The sequence below is a fragment of the Salmo trutta genome, chromosome 4, assembly GCF_901001165.1.
Source record: "Salmo trutta chromosome 4, fSalTru1.1, whole genome shotgun sequence".
Lineage (NCBI taxonomy): Eukaryota > Metazoa > Chordata > Actinopteri > Salmoniformes > Salmonidae > Salmo > Salmo trutta.
In genome coordinates, this window is record NC_042960.1 from 68,382,089 (window position 1) to 68,406,369 (window position 24,281).

General features: G+C 42.2%; 2 protein-coding genes and 1 long non-coding RNA gene across 4 annotated transcripts in view; 1 reads left to right on the top strand and 2 right to left on the bottom strand.

Moving 5' to 3' along the window:
- Positions 1-24,281, bottom strand: part of LOC115191445 (E3 ubiquitin/ISG15 ligase TRIM25-like) — a 144,723-nt gene that overhangs the window by 8,210 nt on the left and 112,232 nt on the right. Inside the window, exons 1-2 of one of the 2 annotated variants that reach the window (XR_003877671.1) lie at positions 5,089-5,228; positions 1,143-1,238 (exon numbers count right to left, since the gene is read on the bottom strand). The exons of the other annotated variant lie outside the window; for it this stretch is intronic. The gene's annotated coding sequence lies outside the window, so the exon portion shown is untranslated. Of the gene's footprint in view, positions 1-1,142; positions 1,239-5,088; positions 5,229-24,281 lie in introns of those variants that run through there. 2 annotated transcript variants of the gene reach the window in all.
- Positions 7,565-8,765, top strand: LOC115191471 (uncharacterized). The gene is made up of 3 exons (XR_003877674.1): positions 7,565-7,611; positions 7,968-8,088; positions 8,199-8,765. It is a non-coding gene; the product is annotated as an uncharacterized LOC115191471 (long non-coding RNA).
- On the bottom strand, positions 14,118-19,231 carry LOC115191448 (uncharacterized). Its single transcript, XM_029749298.1, has 4 exons — positions 19,088-19,231; positions 15,161-16,160; positions 14,685-14,784; positions 14,118-14,574 (listed from the first exon to the last, which is right to left on the bottom strand). Exons 1-2 carry the CDS (start codon positions 19,202-19,204, stop codon positions 15,312-15,314), a joined length of 966 nt encoding a protein of 321 aa, XP_029605158.1. The 5' UTR covers positions 19,205-19,231; the 3' UTR covers positions 14,118-14,574; positions 14,685-14,784; positions 15,161-15,311.

Sequence of the window (24,281 nt, forward strand, 5' to 3'; positions counted from 1 at the left end):
GAACAGTAGCAGTGGGATGCTCAACCTTACAGCCTTGCAACCCAATAAGATAATGACAATTTATTATGCTGTATATCCAAAGGCATCTCACCTGCCTCCACTAGTAAGACAAATACAGATGTTGATTTAAATGCACCAATACATATCCTTAAAGCTATATACTGGATTCGGTCCAGCTTAAGTCTTTGCTGCTGTTCCATAAACTATAAACCCGTAATCAATTGTTGTCCTGATCAGAGCTATATAAATATCCATCAACGATTGTCTGTCAGCAACCCATTCACAACCAGAGACCCACACAACCAACTACCACGAAAGTGATGGAATGAGAGAGAGAGACATCGTTACAACACTGTACATAGACATAATATAACGTTTCTTCTTCTTTGGAGTTTAACGGCGGTTGGCATCCAATATGTTGAATTATCGCCCCCAAATGGACAATAATACAAATCTACTTTACTTTGTCATACAAAATGGGAAAAGGAACATTGCATATTTTTTCAAATAAAAAAACATCCTTCCAACTAACCCAACACTTGTTTAAAAACCACTACCCCATTCCACTACTTTGACCCTATCTGCTCCTGCACCATGCCAACGACCTGGGAGGACGGGAAACCACCACTCAACACACCCTGTAACTCTTCTGAAGTCAAATCTCATTTGACCAAATACTTCTCTGGTTCTGAGCTCTTCTCCACACCTTCTACCTCACTTAACTCTCCCTCATTCATTTCCATTTCACCTCCAGAACTCAGTCTGGCGCACAGCTCTCTCTGTTTGCTCTTGAATTATAACATTTGAAATGTCTCTTTTCCTTTGAAACTGTTTACGATTAATTTCTGATTGTGTTTAGGATTAATGTTTACGATTCATTTCTGATAGTTTATTTCCCTTTTGTTTATTATCTATTTCCCCTGCTTTGGTAATTTAAACATATGTTTCCCATGACAGCACGTTAAGACCCGGGTTCATTTCCCGTCAGTTACATTAAGCAATCTATTCTCTGAAAGGGGTTCAGACAGCCTGTTCCCAACAGTGGGGTCAGTGGGATTGGAGAGGGGCCCCTCTCCCTCTCTCTCTCTCTGACTAGAGGAGAGAAGTGAAATTGTGTGTCTCCTCTGGTCAACAATACTCACCTTGAGAGAATCCACATCCTGTTCGAGCTCCTTCCGCTCCTTCTCTCTCTCCTGGAATCTCTGCTGGACCTTCTGCTGACTCATCCCCAGCTGCCTCTGTGGAGAATCACTCTTCAATGAGCTTTCAAGTTTTATTTGTCCAGTAGATCAATAGTAGAGTAATGTGATATAGGGCCCATAGAGAGGAAGGTCTACAATCCTGAGGAAGTCCTTTTCCAATATTATATTATGTTGCTATGTGAATGATTATAGTTTTTATGGGAGGTGTACATTTTATTTATTTATTTTATTTCACCTTTATTTAACCAGGTAGGCAAGTTGAGAACAAGTTCTCATTTACAATTGCGACCTGGCCAAGATAAAGCAAAGCAGTTTGACAACATACAACAACACAGAGTTACACATGGAGTAAAACAAACATACAGTAAATAATATAGTAGAAAATAAGTCTATATACAAAGTGAGCAAATGAGGTGAGATAAGGGAGGTAAAGGCAATAAATAGGCCATGGTGGCGAAGTAAATAAAATATAGCAAGTAAAACACTGGAATGGTAGATTTGCAGTGGAAGAAAGTACGAAGTAGAAATAGAAATAATGGGGTGCAAAGGAGCAAAATAAATAAAATAAATAAATACAGTAGGGGATGAGGTAGTAGTTTGGGCTAAATTATAGATGGGCTATGTACAGGTGCAGTAATCTGTGAGCTGCTCTGACAGCTGGTGCTTAAAGCTAGTGAGGGAGATAAGTGTTTCCAGTTTTAGAGATTTTTGTAGTTCGATCCAGTCATTGGCAGCAGAGAACTGAAAGGAGAGGCGACCAAAGCAGGAATTGGCTTTGGGGGTGACCAGTGAGATATACCTGCTGGAGCGCGTGCTACAGGTGGGTGCTGCTATGGTGACCAGAGAGATATACCTGCTGGAGCGCGTGCTACAGGTGGGTGCTGCTATGGTGACCAGTGAGCTGAGATAAGGCGGGGCTTTACCTAGCAGAGACTTGTAGACCTGAAGCCAGTGGGTTTGGCGACGAGTATGAAGTGAGGGCCAACCAACGAGAGCGTACAGGTTGCAATGGTGGGTAGTATATGGGGCTTTGGTGACAAAACAGATGGCACTGTGATAGACTGCATCCAATTTGTAATGTAGAGTGTTGGAGGCTATTTTATAAATGACATCGCCGAAGTCGAGGATCGGTAGGATGGTCAGTTTTACGAGGGTATGTTTGGCAGCATGAGTGATGCTTTGTTGTAAAATAGGAAGCCGATTCTAGATTTAATTTTGGATTGGAGATGATTGATGTGAGTCTGGAAAGAGAGTTTACTGTCTAACCAGACACCTAGGTATTTGTAGTTGTCCACATATTCTAAGTCAGAACCATCCAGGGTAGTGATGTTGGACGGGTGGGCAGGTGCGGGCAGTGATCGGTTGAAGAGCATGCATTTAGTTTTACTTGCATTTAAGAGCAGTTGGAGGCCACGGAAGGAGAGTTGTATGGCATTGAAGCTCGTCTGGAGGTTAGTTAACAAAGTGTACAAAGAAGGGCCAGAAGTATACAGAATTGTGTCGTCTGCATGGAGGTGGATCAGAGAATCACCAGCTGCAAGAGAGACATCATTGATGTATACAGAGAAGAGAGTCGGCCCGAGAATTGAACCCTGTGGCACCCCCATAGTGGCTGCCAGAGGTCCAGACAACAGGCCCTCCGATTTTACATACTGAACTCTATCAGAGAAGTAGTTGGTGAACCAGGCGAAGCAGTCATTTGAGAAACCAAGAGTTTAGAAAGGCAGGGTAGGATAGATATAGGTCTGTAGCAGTTTGGGTAAAGAGTGTCCCCTCCTTTAAAGAGGGGGATGACAGCAGCTGCTTTGCAATCTTTGGGAATCTCAGACGGCACGAAAGAGAGGTTGAACAGGCTAGTAATAGGGGTTGCAATAATTTCGGCAGATCATTTTAGAAAGAGAGGGTCCAGATTGTCTAGCCCGGCTGATTTGTAGGGGTCCAGATTTTGCAGCTCTTTCAGAACATCAGCTATCTGGATTTGGGGAAGGAGAAATGGGGGAGGCTTGGGCGAGTTGCTGTGGGGAGTGCAGGGCTGTTGACCGGGGTAGGGGTAGCCAGGTGGAAAGCATGGCCAGCCGTAGAAAAATGCTTATTGAAATTGTCATTTATAATGGATTTATCGGTGGTGACAGTGTTTCCTAGCCTCAGTGCAGTGGGCAGATGGGAGGAGGTGCTATTATTCTCCATGGACTTTAGTGTCCCAGAACTTTTTGGAGTTTCTGCTTGAAAAAGCTAGCTTTAGCTTTCCTAACTGCCTGTGTATATTGGTTCCTAACTTCCCTGAAAAGTAGCATATCGCGGGGGCTGTTCGATGCTAATGCAGAACGCCACAGGATGTTTTTGTGTTGGTTAAGGGCAGTCAGGTCTGGAGAGAACCACGGGCTGTATCTGTTCCTGGTTATACATTTTTTGAACGGGGCATGCTTATTTAAGATGGTGAGGAAAGCACTTTTAAAGAATAAACAGGCATCCTCTACTGACGGAATGAGGTCAATATCCTTCCAGGATACCCGGGCCAGGTCGATTAGAAAGGCCTGCTCGCTGAAGTGTTTTAGGGAGCGTTTGACAGTGATGAGGGGTGGTCGTTTGTCCGCAGACCCATTACGGATGTAGGCAATGAGGCAGTGATCGCTGAGATCTTGGTTGAAAATAGCAGAGGTGTATTTAGAGGGCAAGTTGGTTAGGATGATATCTATGAGGGTGCCCGTGTTTACATATTTGGGGTTATATCTGGTGGGTTCATGAAGGACAACTTGTTCAATAAATTAATGAAAGAAAATGAATGTTCACATTTCACTGAGAAGTTATTACAAAAAGATTGTGCAGAATATGTTTTTGAAAAAAAAAAGGAAAAGCCGTTCCATAAATTTCGGACAGTACTCCTGTTTATTTTTCCAGGTTCCCCAAGAGGTGGCAGGTGCTGGTGGAAGTCATCCCAAAAATTTAAGGAATCCATTGTCATTGCTGTACCGCAACTAAAGCAGTGATGTCAAAATTATTATTTATACAAAGAAGTTTTTCTTGATTTCCAAAGATTATATCAGTGAGAGAAAGACAGAAATCTAGGTTCTTCGATACCTTATTATCTAATGTACTATATGGAACATGATTTAAATGTTTTCCTTTAATTACAATATCAGATACGTTAAGTTTGCCTTCCTGAATAGCAAGCTCAATATCTTTATCATTAATTCTGAGCTCAGTTTTAATATAGAAATCATTCCTATCTATTAAAGAAATATAACACCCTGATATTATATAAATCGGGTCCGTTATATTTTTTATTTTTTCCTTATTTTTCCAGAAATACACAATTACGTTGACATAATCATACAAACTGTTGATGTAAATCACATAGTTACTTTCTTGAAATTTGTTATTTTGTTTTAGGAAAATAATTTTTTTAAATACAGTATTTTCATTAAACTGACCGATAAAGTCTCAAATGTGTATACATTTTTCTTTCGAGAAATCCTGGTAAAAAATTGTTTTAGCTATATTAATTGTTATTTGTTTATTTTGTATACCGTACTTCATTATCATAATTATACATTTTTCATGGCCGTTATCCTCAACTTTTACTTTAATGCCAAAATGTTTCTTTTCATCGTCATTATCCTGAAAAAAAATGAATAAAAAAACCAGAACAGAATTTGTTTAACCTTGTTTTTACATTAAACACAAAGAGGAAGTGAGTGACATGATTTTCAATCATACGACGACAAACAAAAGCAGTATCTTTAACAGCATCGTTTCTAGACAGAAAACAGATGTTCATGATGTTTTGATTATCAGACTATTAGAATTAGAATATAGGTTAACAAACTTACCTCTTCAGTTAACTTTCATTAAAAAAAAATCCAAATTAGTTTTTAAATAATCTTACCTCCATTTTATGTTCCACCTCCGCAAATGTAAGTATTAATGTTGTAGATGTGACTACTGAAAATGAAAATCTTTGAACACCAGTTTATGTCAAAAATTGCCATAAACTGATGTTCACTTGGGAGTACTGTTGAGTATTTATCAGCTTAATCAGGTGATCAAACAGGATGTGGGTGTGTCGTGTGTGGATGCGTGTTCCATCTTGCCAATTTCCTGATAGAGCAAAATGTATTTGTAAAGTCACTACACATTAACGTAAAAGATTAGGCATTAAAATAATTGAAGAGCACTATTTCAATCTTCAGGATCACTTTCCTCTCTTCAAACAGGAATAACAACATACTGTTTGATAACCCACGACAGACAGACAGACAGACAGACAGACAGACAGACAGACAGACAGACAGACAGACAGACAGACAGACAGACAGACAGACAGACAGACAGACAGACAGACAGACAGACAGACAGACAGACAGACAGACAGACAGACAGACAGACAGACTTACCAATTTTAAGTAACAGTGACAGGAAATGAGAATTACATCTGCCTGCTATTTCTGAGATTACAGGTGTTTGCACAATGGCCTACCCATTTCATATAAAATGCCTTCAGAAAGTATTCACACACCTTGAATTTTTCCACATTTTGTTGTCTTACAAACTGAATTTGAAACTTTTTTAATAAATTAAATTAATCAATCAAATGTTCACATTTCAAAGAGAATTGATTTCAGAACAATGTTGCGGGAAATGTTATTGAAAAAAAGCATGAGTTGTTTTGTACATTTGGGAAAGTACTCGGGTTTATTTCCCAGGTTCCCCAGATAGAGGTGGCAGGTGCTGGTTGAAGTCTCTCCAACTATGTCAGGAATCCATTGTCATTGTGGTACCAGCTGCTTGACGACCGCGCAACAGGCAGTTCTGGGAAACAGATGAACATTTCTGAGAAGTCAAACCCTTAACTTGACATACTGTCTTTATGATTGATTGGTTATGTACAAGCTATGCTATGCAGATGCAGCATTCAGTGGGCTGAATAAACTTGGTTTGAGCTTTTCTCTGCATCCGTTTGAGTTCATACTCTGTTCACAACCTAACACCTTGCTTCTATGTATTTACTCTAATGCCTAAATGTTCTTATTCATCTTCAGAATTAGAATCACATTAACCTTGTTTTCACATTAAACTAACATAAAGAAAAGGGTGGTGACATGTTCTAATCTTCCCATGCAGTCACATGATGACAAACACAAGCAGTATCTGTAACAGCACCGTTTCTAGACAGACAACAGAGGATGTTCATGATGTTTTGATAAACAGACTATTAGAATTTGAATATAGGTTAACATAAACATTACCTCTTCAGTTAACTTTCATAATAAATGCTCAAAATGAGTTTTGAAAGAATCTTCACCTCCACAAATAAAGTATTGAAAACACTTGAGAAGAGGTCATTGTGAACAGATTACATTTGTGAAATGACCTCATTTGGGATCTGGTGTTACACTAAAAGGGCATTATCCTCTACGAGATCGGTATCCCCCCGCGAGACGGTTGAGCTAACGTAGGCTAATGTGATTATTAATACGTTTTCAAGTTTAACTGTGCACTCTCCTCAAACAATAGCATGGTATTCTTTCACTATAATAGCTACTGTAAATCAGACAGTGCAGTTAGGTTAAAAATAATTTAAGCTTTCTGCCCGTATCATATATGTCTATGTCCTGGGAATATGTTCTTGTTACTTACAACCTCATGCTAATCACATTAGCCTACGTTAGCTCAACCGTCTCGTGGGGGGGATACTGATCCCGTAGAGATAATGCTCTTTTAGTGTAACACCAGATCGCAAATGAGTGCATTTCACAAATTTAATCTGATCACAATGACAGCTTCTCAAGTGTTTTTAATACTTCATTTGTGGAGGTGAAGATTCTTTCAAAACCCATTTTGAGCATTTATTATGAAAGTTAACTGAAGAGGTAAAGTTTATGTTAACCTATATTCTAATAGTCTGTTTATCAAAACATCATGAACATCCTCTGTTGTCTGTCTAGAAACGGTGCTGTTACAGATACTCCTTGTGTTTGTCATCATGTGACTGCATGGGAAGATTAGAACATGTCACCACCCTTTCCTTTATGTTAGTTTAATGTGAAAACAAGGTTAATGTAATTCTAATTCTGTAGGTGAATAATAACATTTAGGCATTAGAGTAAATACATTGAAGGAAGGTGTTAGGTTGTGAACAGATTATGAACTCAAACGGATGCAGAGAAAAGCTCAAACCAAGTTTATTCAGCCCACTGAATGCTGCATCTGCATAGCATAGCTTGTACATAACCAATCAATCATAAAGACAGTATGTCAAGTAAATGGTGTGACTTCTCAGAAATGTTCATCTGTTTCCTAGAACTGCCTGTTGGGCAGTTGTTGAGCGGCTGGTATCACCATCCCCCCATTATCCCCCACGTTGTTCCACCTCCGCCTCTGGGAGGAACCAGGCGGGGCCACAGAGCAGGTAAGTACAGATTCTTCTCCAGTGACGACAACGCCAACGTGATACTACCTCTGTTACACTGAACACATATCCTAGATCTAGAGGAATTTGATTTGCAAATGTGATTGGGGTGATGTGTGTTCCAACTTCCACTGCCAACAAGGAACACAACTGCTTAACAAATTGCATTGGTGTCAACCATACTTTTCTTCAGTCTAATCCAGCTGAACCCAGTTTTACCTGTTGTAAAAAAAAATGTATCATTACAAACTGTGTCTAAAATTTCCTGACATATATTTGAGGCTTTAACAGTTGGTATTAAATCAATATTTCTGATGTTTTCTTGTTTTGTTTGTTCATCATGTTTTGACCTCCAGACTCCCCCGTCTCATCCCACCAACTCTGTCAGTCCACCAGGCCCCACAATGCAGCCTCCACACCACTGCAGTAACAGCCACATCTTCCCATCACAAAGCTTCAGTACTATCTCATTGTGTTGTAAGTCCTGTACAGCACTTGGTATTCATCACTGTTGAGACAATGTTACAGCTGATAACATGTAATGACATTTCCAACCTAATCAACCCCCTCTGATTCTTCTCATTCAGGAAGTACCATCCAGGATCCTGTGGCAACGTCAATGTGAAACCGCATTGACCCGTGATCACCACCAACCAGGGCTCCACAGCGGTATCCTTGGACACCCAGTGAAACAGCATTGACCAGTGATCACCACCAACCAGGGCTCCACAGCGGTATCCTTGGACACCCAGTGAAACAGCATTGACCAGTGATCACCACCAACCAGGGCTCCACAGCGGTATCCTTGGACACCCAGTGAAACAGCATTGACCCGTGTTCACCACCAACCAGGGCTCCACAGCGGTATCCTTCGATGCCCAGGCTTCGCTCAATATCAACTAAAGGAGATTTGGAAGGATCCCAGTGAGCAAAATTGACATTTTTTGTTGTCGTTCAAATGTATTTTCAACGTCTTTTGATCATAGGGATGACCTCCCGAGAGAGCACACCAGGCAGCAAACAGCACTTTGATGTGATTGGCTGGTCAGCAGGAAGTATTATCTGGCTAAACAGAAGGGATGATGGATCTGACAGAGAACGTTTTTTATGGAATGATGTCAGGTTAATACAGTAAATAAAACAGGTGAAATGTACAGAATGACTTGATTGATCAATTAATAACACACCAAACTGTTGTTTTAATACATGGAAGAATTTGATTAGTCAAGGTACAATACACAAAAACATTTATGGAATGACTAGACTAGTCAAAGTATATGGAATAACTTGAGCAGTAAATGCATGATACTGACTTGGACTTTCAACATGAAACAGTCATTAGTTTTTTATCAGTCCTTCCTCTGGTGACACATTGGCCCCTTGTCAGTGGCACTAGGAGTGAAGGGCCCGACAGGCATACTGCAAATTATAATGTAATAACCAAAAATTACTGTAATAACTCATTATGTAATATCCTGAATGAGTGCATTTCACAAATTTAATCTGTTCACTTTGATATGTTATCAAGTCTGTTCAATACTTCAAATTGTGAAGGTTGAGCACAAAATGGGGGTAAGATTCTTTTAAAACTCACTTTGAGCGTTTATAATGAAAGTGAACTAAAGAGGTGAAGTTTATTTTAACCTATATTCTATTTACAAAAGTCTGTTTATCAAACGATCATGAACATCCTCTGTTGTCTGCCTTGAAACGGTGCTGTTAAAGATACTGCTTGTGTTTATCATATAAATGCACGAGAAGATTAAAAACATGTCACCGAGGCAGGGTGACAATGGTAGATAGCTAGCCGTAAACTGGTAGACAGTGTCCTTCGTCCCGCCGGTCAGACACAGTTTTTCTGTAGGTCTATTACAGAATGTGAGTGCAGATGTTTGGCAGGCAGAAGCGAAGGACACTCTCTGCTAGCTAGCTAACTAGCATAATAGCTAGCTAGTGGGAGGCGGGTGTGACAGGTAGACAGTGTCCTTCGCCCCCTCCTGTTGGGCACGGTTTTCTCTGATACACAGCAGTAGGGAGGCAGGGGTGACACCATGTGCTTGCTAACTAGCAAGCTAGCACAAAGTTTAGCTAACTAGCAAGCTAGCTGGTTAGCTAGAACATGATGTTGCCCCAGCCTCCCACCTGCTGTGCCATCGGGAAGCGGGAGTGACCAGTAGACAGTGTCCTCTGCCCCGCCTGTCAGGCACTGTTTTCCCACAGTCCTGTTAATGACAGTGATGGCAGGTATTCGGCAGGCGGTCGCGAAGGACACTGTATAAAAATAACTCAGATAATACTTTTATTACCCTTTTGACCCACATTCAAATGTCTCACAAGCAAAAGTCGTACTTTTCTCTGAGTTGTAAAAGCAAGCAGAGCAGAAACCAGCTACTCTTTAGTTGACTGATGTAGCTGGCAAGGTAACTGATGTTTGACTCAACAGAAAAAAAACTAGACTAGTGTTTATTCCCACTGTTGAAACTGACATTTAACCTTAGCTAATGTTTCATCTCGTCTCGATTGTTACAAACAACACAATTAAGCAAACAAAAAAACAAAATAGGTTGGAGGCATTGAAAACGTCCACCATCTCAAACTGACATGTAATGTTAGTGTTGTAATGTTTTATCCAGTGTCGACTGAGGTGAATGAACTAGCTAGCTAGTAGCTAAAATAGCCAGTTCAGCTCAAGCATCCAGCCTTAGCCTCTAGCTATCTGTCAGATAGTGTAGCAGGTAGCCTAGAGCGTTGGGTCAGTAAACGAAAGGTCTCCGGATCTAATCCCCAAACAAATTATGTGAAAAGTCTGTCAATGTGCCCTTGAACAAGACACTTAACCCTAGCTCTGGATAAGACTGTCTGCTAAATGATGTAAATAGTGCTGTAACAATAGCAACATCATATTGCTATCTAACAGCTGTTGTGTGTATGGAAATATTTTGTAGCCTTTGTTTTCAACAGAAGTAATTTAACTTGGCTGGCTTTCCGCAGTTGGTGTACTGTCAGAGCCAGAGCTAGCCGAAAAAGTTGGCTGAAGCTGTTATTTTTGCCTCAATCACACTATATCTGAATCGGGCCCGTCGCCATGAGGGGCTAAAGGGGGATTAGCCGACGCATTTCAAACTTAATTTTTTGTTTTATGACCCTGTATAAAAATATCAAAAAACAATAATAAAAAAAACTCCGATAATACTTGTATTTTTTATTTCACCTTTATTTAACCAGGTAGGCAAGTTGAGAACAAGTTCTCATTTGCAACTGCAACCTGGCTAAGATAAAGCAAAGCAGTTCGACACATATAACATCACAGAGTTACACATGGAATAAACAAACAAACAGTCAATAATACAGTAGAAAAAAAAGAAAAAAAAGTCTATATACAGTGTGTGCAAATGAGGTAGGATAACGGAGGTAAGGCAATAAATAGGCCATGGTGGCAAAGTAATTACAATATAGCAATTAAACACTGGAATGGTAGATGTGCAGAAGATGAATGTGCAAGTAGAGATACTGGGATGCGGGGCTTGATACAGGGCTTTACCTAGCAGAGACTTGTTGATGACCTGGAGCCATTGGGTTTCGCGTCGAGTATGAAGCGAGGGCCAGCCAATGAATGTGTACAGGTTGCAATGGTGGGTAGTATATGAGGCTTTTGTGACAAAACGGATGGCACTGTGATAAACTGCATCCAATTTGTTGAATAGAATGTTGGAGGCTATTTTATAAATGACATCGCCGAAGTCGAGGATCGGTAGGATGGTCAGTTTTACGAGGGTATGTTTGGCAGCATGAGTGAAGGATGCTTTGTTGCGAAATAGGACGCCGATTCTAGATTTAATTTGGGATTGGAGATGCTTATTGTGAGTCTGGAAGAAGAGTTTACAGTCTAACCAGACACCTAGGTATTTGTAGTTGTCCACATATTCTAAGTCAGAACCATCCAGGGTAGTGATGTTGGACGGGCAGGCAGGTGCGGGCAGTGATCAGTTGAAGAGCATGCATTTAGTTTTACTTGCATTTAAGAGCAGTTGGAGGCCACGGAAGGAGAGTTGTATGGCACTGAAGCTCGTCTGGAGGTTAGTTAATAACACAGTGTCCAAAGAAGGGCCAGAAGTACACAGAATGGTGTCGTCTGCGCAGAGGTGGATCAGAGAATCACCAGCAGCAAGAGCGACATCATTGATGTATACTGAGAAGACAGTCAGCCCGAGAATTGAACCCTGTGGCACCCCCATAGAGACTGCCAGAGATCCGGACAACAGGCCCTCTGATTTGACACACTGAACTCTGTCAGAGAAGTAGTTGTTGAACCAGGCAAGGGAATCATTTGAGAAACCAAGGCTGTTGAGTCTGTCAACAAGAATGTGGTGATTGACAGAGTCGAAAGCCTTGGCCAGGTCGATGAATATGGCTGCACAGTAATGTCTCTTATCGATGGCAGTTTTGATATCGTTTAGGACCTTGAGCGTGGCTGAGGTGCACCCATGACCAGCTCTGAAACCGGATTGCATAGCGGAGATAGTATGGTGGGATTCGAAATGGTCGGTAATCTGTTTGTTGACTTGGCTTTCGAAGACAGAAAGGCAGGGTAGGATAGTCTGTAGCAGTTTGGGTCTAGAGTGTTTCCCCCTTTGAAGAGGGGAATGATCGTGGCAGCTTTCCAATCTTTAGGGATCTCAGACGATATTAAAGAGAGGTTGAACAGGCTAGTAATAGGGGTTGCAACAATTTCAGCAGATCATTTTAGAAAAAGAGGATACAGATTGTCTAGCCCGGCTGATTTGTAGGGATCCAGATATTGCAGCTCTTTCAGAACATCAGCTATCTGGATTTGGGTGAAGGAGAAATGGGGGAGGCTTGGGCGAGTTGCTGTGGGGAGTGCAGGGTTGTTGACTGGGGTAGGGGTAGCCAGGTGGAAAGCATGGCCAGCCGTAGAGAAATGCTTATTGAAATTCTCAATTATAGTGGATTTATTGTTGGTGACAGTGTTTCCTAGCCTCAGTGCAGTGAGCAGCTGGGAGGAAGTGCTCTTATTTTCCATGGACTTTAGTGTCCCAGAACTTTTAGTTTGTGCTACAGGATGCACATTTCTGCTTGAAAAAGCTAGCCTTTGCTTTCCTAACTGCCTGTGTATATTGGTTCCTAACTTCCCTGAAAAGTTGCATATCACAGGGGCTATTTGATGCTAATGCAGAACGCCACAGGATGTTTTTGTGCTGGTTAAGGGCAGTCAGATCTGGAGAGAACCAAGGGCTGTATCTGTTCCTGGTTCTACATTTTTTGAAAGGGGCATGCTTATTTAAGATGGTGAGGAAGGCACATTTAAAGAATGACCAGGCATCCTCTACTGATGGAATGAGGTCAATATCCTTCCAGGATACCCGGGCCAGGTCAATTAGAAAGGCCTGCTCGCTGAAGTGTTTTAGGGAGCGTTTGACAGTGATGAAGGGTGGTCGTTTGACCGCTGACCCATTACGGATGCAGGCAATGAGGCAGTGATCGCTGAGATCTTGGTTGAAAACAGAGGTGCATTTGGAGGGCAAGTTGGTTAGGATGATATCTATGAAGGTGCCCATGTTTATGGCTTTGGGGTGGTACCTGGTAGGTTCATTCATCATTTGTGTGAGGTTGAGGGCATCAAGCTTTGATGGATGGCTGGGGTGTTAAACATGTTCCAGTTTAGGTCACCTAGCAGCACGAGCTCTGAAGATAGATGGTGGGTAATCAGTTCACATATGGTGTCCAGAGCACAGCTGGGGGCAGAGGGTGGTCTATAGCAAGCGGCAACAGTGAGAGACTTGTTTCTGGAAAGGTGGATTTTTAAAAGTAGAAGCTAGAATTGTTTGGTCACAGATCTGGACAGAAAATCTGCAGGCTATCTCTGCAGTAGATTGCAACACAGCCCCCTTTGCAGTTCTATCTTGTCGGAAAATGTTATAGTTTTGGATGGAAATTTCAGGATTTTTGGCGGTCTTCCTAAGCCAGGATTCAGACACGGCTAGGACATCCGGGTTGGCAGAGTGTGCTAAAGCAGTGAATAAAACAAACTTAGGGAGGCTTCTAATGTTAACATGCATGAAACCAAGGCTATTATGGTTACAGAAGTCAAATGATAGCGCCTGGGGAATGGGAGTGGAGCTAGGCACTGCAGGGCCTGGATTCACCTCCACAGAGGAACAGAGGAGTAGGATGAGGGTACGACTAAAGGCTAAAAGAACTGGTTGCCTAGTACGTTCAGAACAGAGAGTAAAAGGAGCAGATTTCTGGGCACGGTAGAAAAGATTCAAGGCATAATGTACAGACAAAGGTATGGTAGGATGTGAGTACAGTGAGGGTAAACCTGTGCATAGAGTGACGATGAAAGAGTTATTGTCTCTAGAAATATAATTTAAGCCAGGTGATGTCAACGCATGTGTGATAGGTGGAATTATAGTGTTAAATAAGGCGTATTGAGCAAGAGGCTCTACAGTGAAATAAGGCAACAATTACTAACCAAAACAGAAATGTGTTTTTAGTTAAATCATAGTTTCTTCAGTTATATAGTTTCAAAAATATAATTTTATTGGTCAGAGCCATCATCCCTTCTGTGTAGCCAGATGAATCTTCCTGCTGAACAGCCAATCACATCAAAGTGCTCAATGCTGCCTGGTGTGCTCTCTCTGGATTCACTGGGTGTCCAAGGATACCGCTGTGGAGCCCTGGTTGGTGGTGATCACTGGTCAATGCTGTTTCACTGGGTGTCCAAGGATACCGCTGTGGAGCCCTGGTTGGTGGTGATCACTGGTCAATGCTGTTTCACTGGGTGTCCAAGGATACCGCTGTGGAGCCCTGGTTGGTGGTGATCACTGGTCAATGCTGATTCACTGGGTGTCCAAGGATACCGCTGTGGAGCCCTGGTTGGTGGTGAACACGGGTCAATGCGGTTTCACATTGACGTTGCCACAGGATCCTGGATGGTACTTCCTGAATGAGAAGAATCAGAGGGGGTTGGTTAGGATGGAAATGTCATTACATGTTATCAGCTGTAACATTGTCTGAACAGTGATGAATACCAAGTGCTGTACAGGACTTACAACACAATGAGATAGTACTGAAGCTTTGTGATGGGAAGATGTGGCTGTTACTGCAGTGGCCTGGTGGACTGACAGAGTTGGTGGGATGAGATGGGGGAGTCTGGAGGTCAAAATATGATGACCAAACAAAAAATATATATATTAGAAAAACTGATTTAACAACTGTTAAAGTGTAAAATATATGTCAGGAAACTTTAGACACAGTTTGTTGTGATAAAAAAAGATTTACAACAGGTAAAACTGGGTTCAGTTGGATTAGACTGAAGGAAAGTATGGTTGACTCCAATGTAATGTGTAAAGTGGTTCGTGTTCCTTGTTGGCAGTGGAAGTTGGAACACACATCATACCACCTACAGAACATTCTGCTATTTATAAATGCAAATCAAGTTCCTCTAGATCTGCAGATACGTGTTCAGTGTAACAGAGGTATTGTACCACGTTGGCATTGACGTCAGTGGAGAAGAATCTGTACTTACCCGCTTTGAGCCCCGCCTGGCTCCTCCCAGAGGCAGAGGTGGAGCATCATGGGGGATAATGAAGATGAATTCAAATCAAATTTTATTGGTCACATGGTTGGCAGATGTTAATGCGAGTGTAGCGAAATGCTTGTAGATTTTTGGGGGGGATTTAAAAATAATAATCAAAACCTTTAGAAGTTACTTTAGAAAATGTTTCAGATTTTGTTTTAAAAAAAAACATTTTTATTTTATCTTTCAATTTTTGACAGTTCTCTTGTTTCTTTTTCCAGGTTCCCCCACATAGTGGCAGATATTTGCGGAAGTCACTCCAAGTATTTAAGGAATCCATGGTCAAAGAAATAAGGATTATAAGTATCATCACTTGACTTCTGATCACCTCTGAAAATGAGACCGCAAGTAAAGCAATCATGTCATAAGGGTTACGTATAACAAGAAGCTTTTGTTGATTTCCAAAGATTATGTCAATGAGAGCATAACGGAATTGTCGGCTCTTAGATACCTTTTTATCTAATGTTGCATAATCAACAATAGTTTTAAAAATGACAATATCGGATACGTTAAGGATGCCTTCATTAATAGCAGACTCAATATTGTCATCATTAATTTCGAACTCAGTCTTTATATAGATGTTATTCATATTAAATGAAGAAATTATTCTCCCAACTATTATATAATATTCTTCTTCCAATTGTCCATTTTTTTTCCAGAAAAAATTAATTACAGCAACATAATCCTTAAAACATTGGATGTATATAACAGATATTTTTTTTTGAAATAAGCTATTTTGTTTTTGTAAAATAATTTCTTTGAATGCAGTAGGTTTATCAGAAGAACTTACATAGTTGAAAAGTATATTAAAATTGAAGTAGTAAAAATGTTCTTTATCAAAGTTAATTAGTATTTGTTTACATAAATTCATATTTAGATAGATAGAGTTTTCATTATCCTTTTTCTCAAACTTTACTTGAATGTCAAAATTTTGGTTTTCTTCATTATCCTGGAAAAAACAAACAAACAGAATTAGCTTAACCTTGTTATCACATTAAACTAACAATGAAGAGGAAGTGTGTCACGTCCTGGCCAGTATATAAGGTTAATTGTTTTGTAGTTTGGTCAGGGCGTGACAGAGGGTATTTGTTTTATGTGGTTCAGGGTGGTGTGTTTGGTTTAAGGGTGTTTGTTTTAGTAATTCCGGGTGTTGGTTTTGTTTAGGTATTTCTATGTGGAGTCTAGTATGTCTGTTTCTATGTCTGGTGAATTGGTGTTGGGACTCTCAGTTGAAGGCAGGTGTTTTCTATCTGCCTTTGATTGAGAGTCTCATAAATGAGGGTGTGTTTGTGTTTGTGTTTTGTGGGTGATTGTTCTGTGTTCAGCCCTAGGCTTTGCCAGACTGTTTTGTTGTTCGTTTGTTAGTTCTAGTGGTTTTGTTATTTTGTATTCAGTTGTTTTTTGTAAGTTAATAAATCTAAATATGAGCATACACGTACCTGCTGCATTTTGGTCCTCATTCACCAACGACAACCGTGACAGAATCACCCACCACCAAAGGACCAAGCAGCAGGAGAACAGCATGGATGGATGGACGTGGGCGGATTTAAGGATGTTCGTGTCCAGGGCTATGGAACAGTTAAGGGAACCCGAGAGGCAGCCCCAAGAAATTTTTTGGGGGGGGCACAAGGGCTGTGAAGAGGGGCAAGGATGGAGCCCCAGGCCAGCTCCCCGCACTAGCCCTGAGGTACGTGTCTCCAATCTGGTACGCCCAGTACCAGCACCCCGCACCAAGCCCAAGGTGCGTGTCCCCAGCCCCGCCAGTCAACAGTCGTCGGAGCTGCCCGCCAGTCAACAGTCGTCGGAGCTGCCCGCCAGTCAACAGTCGTCGGAGCTGCCCGCCAGTCAACAGTCGTCGGAGCTGCCCGCCAGTCAACAGTCGTCGGAGCTGCCCGCCAGTCAACAGTCGTCGGAGCTGCCCGCCAGTCAACAGTCGTCGGAGCTGCCCGCCAGTCAACAGTCGTCGGAGCTGCCCGCCAGTCAACAGTCGCCGGAGCTGCCCGCCAGTCAACAGTCGCCGGAGTGGCCAGACTGCGCCGAACTGCCGGAGTGGCCAGACTGCGCCGAACTGCCGGAGTGGCCAGACTGCGCCGAACTGCCGGAGTGGCCAGACTGCGCCGAACTGCCGGAGTGGCCAGACTGCGCCGAACTGCCGGAGTGGCCAGACTGCGCCGACCTGCCGGAGTGGCCAGACTGCGCCGACCTGCCGGAGTGGCCAGACTGCCCCGACCTGCCGGAGTGGCCAGACTGCCCCGACCTGCCGGAGTGGCCAGACTGCCCCGACCTGCCGGAGTGGCCAGACTGCCCCGACCTGCCGGAGTGGCCAGACTGCCCCGACCTGCCGGAGTGGCCAGACTGCCCCGACCTGCCGGAGTGGCCAGACTGCCCCGACCTGCCGGAGTGGCCAGACTGCCCCGACCTGCCGGAGTGGCCAGACTGCCCCGACCTGCCGGAGTGGCCAGACTGCCCCGACCTGCCGGAGTGGCCAGACTGCCCCGACCTGCCGGAGTGGCCAGACTGCCCCGACCTGCCGGAGTGGCCAGACTGCCCCGACCTGCCGGAGTGGCCAGACTGCCCCGACCTGCCGGAGTGGCCAGACTGCCCCGACCTGCCGGAGTGGCCAGACTGCCCCGACCTGCCGGAGTGGCCAGACTGCCCCGACCTGCCGGAGTGGCCAGACTGCCCCGACCTGCCGGAGTGGCCAGACTGCCCCGACCTGCCGGAGTGGCCAGACTGCCCCGACCTGCCGGAGTGGCCAGACTGCCCCGACCTGCCGGAGTGGCCAGACTGCCCCGACCTGCCGGAGTGGCCAGACTGCCCCGACCTGCCGGAGTGGCCAGACTGCCCCGACCTGACAGACTGCCCCGACCTGACAGACTGCCCCGACCTGACAGACTGCCCCGACCTGACAGACTGCCCCGAGCTGACAGACTGCCCCGAGCTGACAGACTGCCCCGAGCTGACAGACTGCCCCGAGCCGCCGGACTGCCCAGACTGCCTGGAACGGCCAGAACCTGAGCCGCCTCCAATATAGGTGGGTTGGGGAGGGGGGGTGTAGCACAGTGCCGTCATTGACGGCAGCCACCCTCCCTTCCCTCCCTTTAGTAAGGGGGAATTTTCTTTTGGGTATTGTTTGGGGGTATTTATATTTTTTTGTGTTAAGGTGCTTCTGGGGTAGCACCTTTAAGGGGGGGGTACTGTCACGTCCTGGCCAGTATATAAGGTTAATTGTTTTGTAGTTTGGTCAGGGCGTGACAGAGGGTATTTGTTTTATGTGGTTCAGGGTGGTGTGTTTGGTTTAAGGGTGTTTGTTTTAGTAATTCCGGGTGTTGGTTTTGTTTAGGTATTTCTATGTGGAGTCTAGTATGTCTGTTTCTATGTCTGGTGAATTGGTGTTGGGACTCTCAGTTGAAGGCAGGTGTTTTCTATCTGCCTTTGATTGAGAGTCTCATAAATGAGGGTGTGTTTGTGTTTGTGTTTTGTGGGTGATTGTTCTGTGTTCAGCCCTAGGCTTTGCCAGACTGTTTTGTTGTTCGTTTGTTAGTTCTAGTGGTTTTGTTATTTTGTATTCAGTTGTTTTTTGTAAGTTAATAAATCTAAATATGAGCATACACGTACCTGCTGCATTTTGGTCCTCATTCACCAACGACAACCGTGACAAAGTGAGTGACATGATTTTTCAATCTTCCCATGCAGTCATACGACGACAAACACAAGCAGTGTCTGTAACAGCACCGTTTCTAGACAGACAACAGAGGATGTTCATGATGTTTTGATTAACAAACTATTATAATTAGAGTATAGGTCAACATAAACTGTACCTCTTCAGTTAACGTTCATAAGAAATGCTCCAAATTAGTTTTAAAATAATCTTACCCCCATTTTATGCTCCACCTCCGCAAATGTAAGTATTAAAACGACCGGATAAGTTGTAGATTTGACAAGACTGAAAATGATAATTTTTGAACACCAGTTTATGTCAATAATTGCCATAAACTGTTGTTCACTTGGGAGTACTGTTGAGTATTTATCAGCTTAATCAGGTGATCAAACAGGATGTGGGTGTGTCGTGTGTGGATGTGTGTTCCATCTTGCCTGCTTGCCTGTCTGTTCAGTTTCCTGATAGAGCAAAATGTATTTGTAAAGTCACTACACACTTCACGTAAAAGATTAGGCATTAAAATAATTGAAGAACACTATTTTAATCTTCAGGATCACTTTCCTGTCTTCAAACACAAATAACAACATACTGTTTGATAACCCACAACAGACAGACATAATCATAGAAACTGTTGATGTAAATCACATAGTTACTTTCTTCAAATTTGTTATTTTGTTTTAGGAAAATATTTTTTTTAAATACAGTATTTTCATTAAAATGACCAATAAAGTCTAATATGTGTATACAAATGTCTTTCGAGAAATCCCGGTTAAAAATTTGTTTTAGCAATATTAATTGTTATTAGTTTATTTTGTATACCGTACTTCATTATCATATTGATACATTTTTCATTGCCATTTTCCTCAACATTTACTTTAAAGCCAAAATGTTCCTTCATTATCCTGAAAAAAATGAATAAAAAAAACAGAACAGAATTAGTTTAACCTTGTTTTTACATTAAACACGGAGGAAGTGAGTGACATGATTTTTCAATCTTCCCATGCAGTCATACGACGACAAACACAGTATCTGTAACAGCACCATTTCTAGAAAAGACAGCAGAAAAGAATGTTCATGATCTTTTGATAACCTATATACTATTATAGTTAGAATATAATTGTTACCTCAGTTAAATTTCATTAAAAAAATGCTCAAAATGACTTAATCTTACCCCTATGTTTTACTCCAACTCCGCAAATGTTAAAATACTCGATGGTTCAGTTTAGTTGTTTTACAGCCTGAATTTTTTATTGATTAAAGTGAGATATTTTTTTAGGCCTGGCTCACAGTCGGCGTTCAAAAGGTGTTCGATGTGGTTGAGGTTAGGGCTCTGTGTAGGACAGTTAAGTTCTTCCACACCGATCTTAACAAACCATTTCTGAATGGACCTCACTTTGTGAACAGGGGAATTGTCATGCTGAAACAGGAAAAGGGCCTTCTCAAACTGTTGCCACAAAGTTGGAAGCACAGACTCATCTAGAATGTCATTGAAATCAAGACAAAGGAGATGATTGTGGACTACAGAAAAAAGAGGGCCGAGCACATCCCTATTCTCATCGACGGGGCTGCAGTGGAGCAGGTTGAGAGCTTCAAGTTCCTTGGCGTCCACATCACTGTCACCTCCTGACCAGTAAAGGGGTTATTTGTTATTGTAGTTTGGTCAGGATGTGGCAGGGGTGTGTTTGTTTAGAGTGTTTCGGGGTTTGTTGGGCTATGTTCTGTTTTGAGAAGGGTGTTTGTTTTATGTGGTTCGGGGTTTGTTGGGCTATGTTCCTATGTAAGAGGGGTGTTTGTTTAGAGTGTTTCGGGGTTTGTTGGGCTATGTTCTTGTTAGTTTATTTCTGTTAGTTCTAGTTTTTCTATTTCTATGTTTAGTTGATGGGGTTGGCCTTCAATTGGAAGCAGCTGCTCCTCATTGCTTCTAATTGAAGGTCTTATTTAAGAGGGGTGTTTTTTCTAGGATTTTCTGGGATTTGTGGGTAGTTGTCTCCTGTTTTGTGTCTGTGCACCTGACAGGTCTGTTTAGTGTCGTTCGTTGTTTTTTGCATACGTGATTTGTTTGTTTTTCCTTCTTTTAATTAATAAAGAAGATGAGTACACACGTTCCCGTTGCACCTTGGTCCTTACGACGCCCGTGACAATCACCAACAAACTAACATGAACTTGAAAATGTAATAATAAACCAATTAGGCACATTTGGGCAGTCTTGATACAACATTTTGAACAGAAATGCAATGGTTCATTGGATCAGTCTAAAACTTTGCACGTATATTGCTGCCATCAAGTGGCCAACATCTAAATTGCGCCTATACTGGAATAGTACATTATGGCCTTTCTCCTCCATGTCAAATACGCATGTTTTTTTCTTTGTATTTTCTTTTACCAGATCTAATGTGTTTTATTTTCCTACATTAATTTCACATTTCCACAAATTTCAAATGGTTTCCTTTCAAATGTTATCAATAATATGCGTATCCTTGCTTCAGGTCCTGAGCTACAGGCAGTTAGATTTGGATTTAGATTTGGGATTGTTATTTTAGGTGAAAATTGAATAAAAGTGTCCGATCACTAAAGGCTTACTGCTGCATTAGCCAATAGGCTCTCATTTCTTTATTCTCCAATGGACTACAGTGTATCAATGTGTCCATAATATGGCAGAGACTAGCGCTCTCAGCATAGTTGAAATTTAACTTTGAGATTTTTATGATTAACTACATTATTTTGAGAAACAAAAAATGTTATTTAAATCAAATCAAATCAAATGTATTTATATAGCCCTTCGTACATCAGCTGATATCTCAAAGTGCTGTACAGAAACCCGGCCTAAAACCCCAAACAGCAAGCAATGCAGGTGTAGAAGCACGGTGGCTAGGAAAAACTCCTACTCTCTATACTCTCTACACTCGCCAGTTTTAGCTTTAGCCAGCACCGTCTTTAGATTAGCCTTAACGTCGGTAGCCCTGCCCCCTGGTAAACAGTGTATGATCGCTGGATGATTCGTTTTAAGTCTAATACTGCGGGTAATGGAGTCGCTAATGACTAGGGTTTTCAATTTGTCAGAGCTAACAGTGGGAAGCTTCGGCGTCTCAGACCCCGGAACGGGAGGAGTAGAGACCAGAGAAGTCTCGGCCTCTGACTCCGACTGGCTGCTTAATGGGGAGAACCGGTTGAAAGTTTCTGTCGGCTGAATGAGCGACACCGGTTGAGCATTCCTACAGCATTTCCTTCCAGAAGCCATGAGAAAGTTGTCCGGCTGCGGGGACCGTGCGAGGAGATTTATACTAACGTTACTATCTGTACTTACTGGTGGCACAGACGCTGTTTCATCCTTTCCTACACTGAAATTACCCTTGCCTAACGATTGCGTCTGAAGCTGGGCTTGCGGCACAGCTATCCTCGCCGTAAGGCGATCGTTCTCCTGTATGTTATGAGTACAACTACTGCAATTAGAAGGCATCATGTTAATGTTACTACTTAGCTTCGGCTGTTGGAGGTCCTGACGAACCATGTCCAGATAAAACGTCTGGAGTGAAAAAGTTGAATGAAAAAGAGTTGCGTGAGGGAAAAACTAAAAATATAAACGGTAATTAAAAAGTAAAAACCGTAAAGTTGTCAGGTAGCAAAGTAAGGTTGGCAACAAAATCGCACAGCAGCACGTAAACAAGTCTACATAAAACTGTTCCATGAAAATGCGCCTATAAAAATAACTTGCACGCAGATATGTAGAAACTCACCAGCTGCCTCAAAATGTCAAAATGATGTACTATTTACTCCATACATTTTCCCTGACACCCAAAAGTACTCGTTACATTTTGAATGATTAGCAGGACAGGAAAATGGTCTAAATCATACTCTTATCAAGAGAACATCCCTAGTCGTCCCTACTGCCTCTGATCTGGAGGACTCACTGTACACATGCTTCATTTGTAAATGATGACTGAGTGATGGAGTGTTCTCCTGGCTATCTGTAAATGATGTCTGAGTGTTGGAGTGTGGCCCTGGGTATCTGTAAATGATGTCTGAGTGTTGTAGTGTGCCCCAGGCTATCTGTAAATGATGTCTGAGTGTTGGAGTGTGCCCCTGGCTATCTGTAAATTATGCCTGAGTGTTGGAGTGTTCCTCTGGCAATCTGTAAATGATGTCTGAGTGTTGGAGTGTGCCCCTGGCTGTCTGTAAATTATGTATGAGTGTTGGAGTGTGCCCCTGGCTATCTGTAAATGATTTATGAGTGTTGGAGTGTGTCCCTGGCTATCAGTAAATGATGTCTGAGTGTTGGAGTGTGCCCCTGGCTATCTGTAAATTATGTCTGAGTGTTGGAGTGTGCACCTGGATATCTGTAAAAGATGTCTGTGTTGGAGTGTGCCCCTGGCTATCTGTAAATTATGTCTGAATGTTGAAGTGTGCCCCTGGCTATCTGTAAATGATGTCTAAGTGTGGGAGTGTTCTCCTGGTTATCTGTAAATAAAAAATAAAAATGGTGCCATCTGTTTTGCTTAATATAAGAAATTTGAAATTATTAATATTTTAGCAATTACATTTACTTATGATCCCTAAGTATATTTAAAACCAAATACTTTTAGACTTTTACTCAAGTAGAATTTTACTGGGTGACTCACTTTTACTTGAGTAATTTTCTTATAAGGTATCTTTACTTTTACTCTTTACTATTAAAAACATTGCGAACACTGTCACGATTGTCGTCTGGAATGGAGGACCAAAACGCAGGAATGTGGATGCTCATCTTGATATTTATTTTAAACCAAGAAAACACCAAAAAACAACAAAACGAAATGCACAAACAACAAAACAGCCTTGTCAGGCTCACACACGCAAAACAAGAAACAATCTCCCACAAACACTAACCCAAACAATTACCCATATATAGGACTCTCAATCAGAGGCAACGAGAAAGCACCTGCCTCCAATTGAGAGTCCAACCCCCCATTAACCTAAACATATTAATACAACAAACCCGAAAGAACATAGAAATACCAAAACATAGAACATAGACCAAAACCCCGGAAATAATAAATCAAACACCCTACTACATAATACACCACCCCGAACCACATAAAACAAATACCCTCTGCCACGTCCTGACCAAACTACAATAACAAATGACCTTTATACTGGTCAGGACGTGACAAACACTCAAAGGAGTGCACACATAGGAGGTGCCCCTTTTGAAATAAAATCATGGCAGACATCAACACCATCATCCTGGAAACCCTAGACCCACTCCAATTCGCATACCGCCCCAACAGATCCACAGATGACGCAATCCCAATCGCACTCCACACTGCCCTTTCCCACCTGGACAAAAGGAACAGCTACGTGAGAATGCTGTTCATTGACTACAGCTCAGCGTTCCACACCATAGTGATCACAAAGCTCATCACTAAGCTAAGG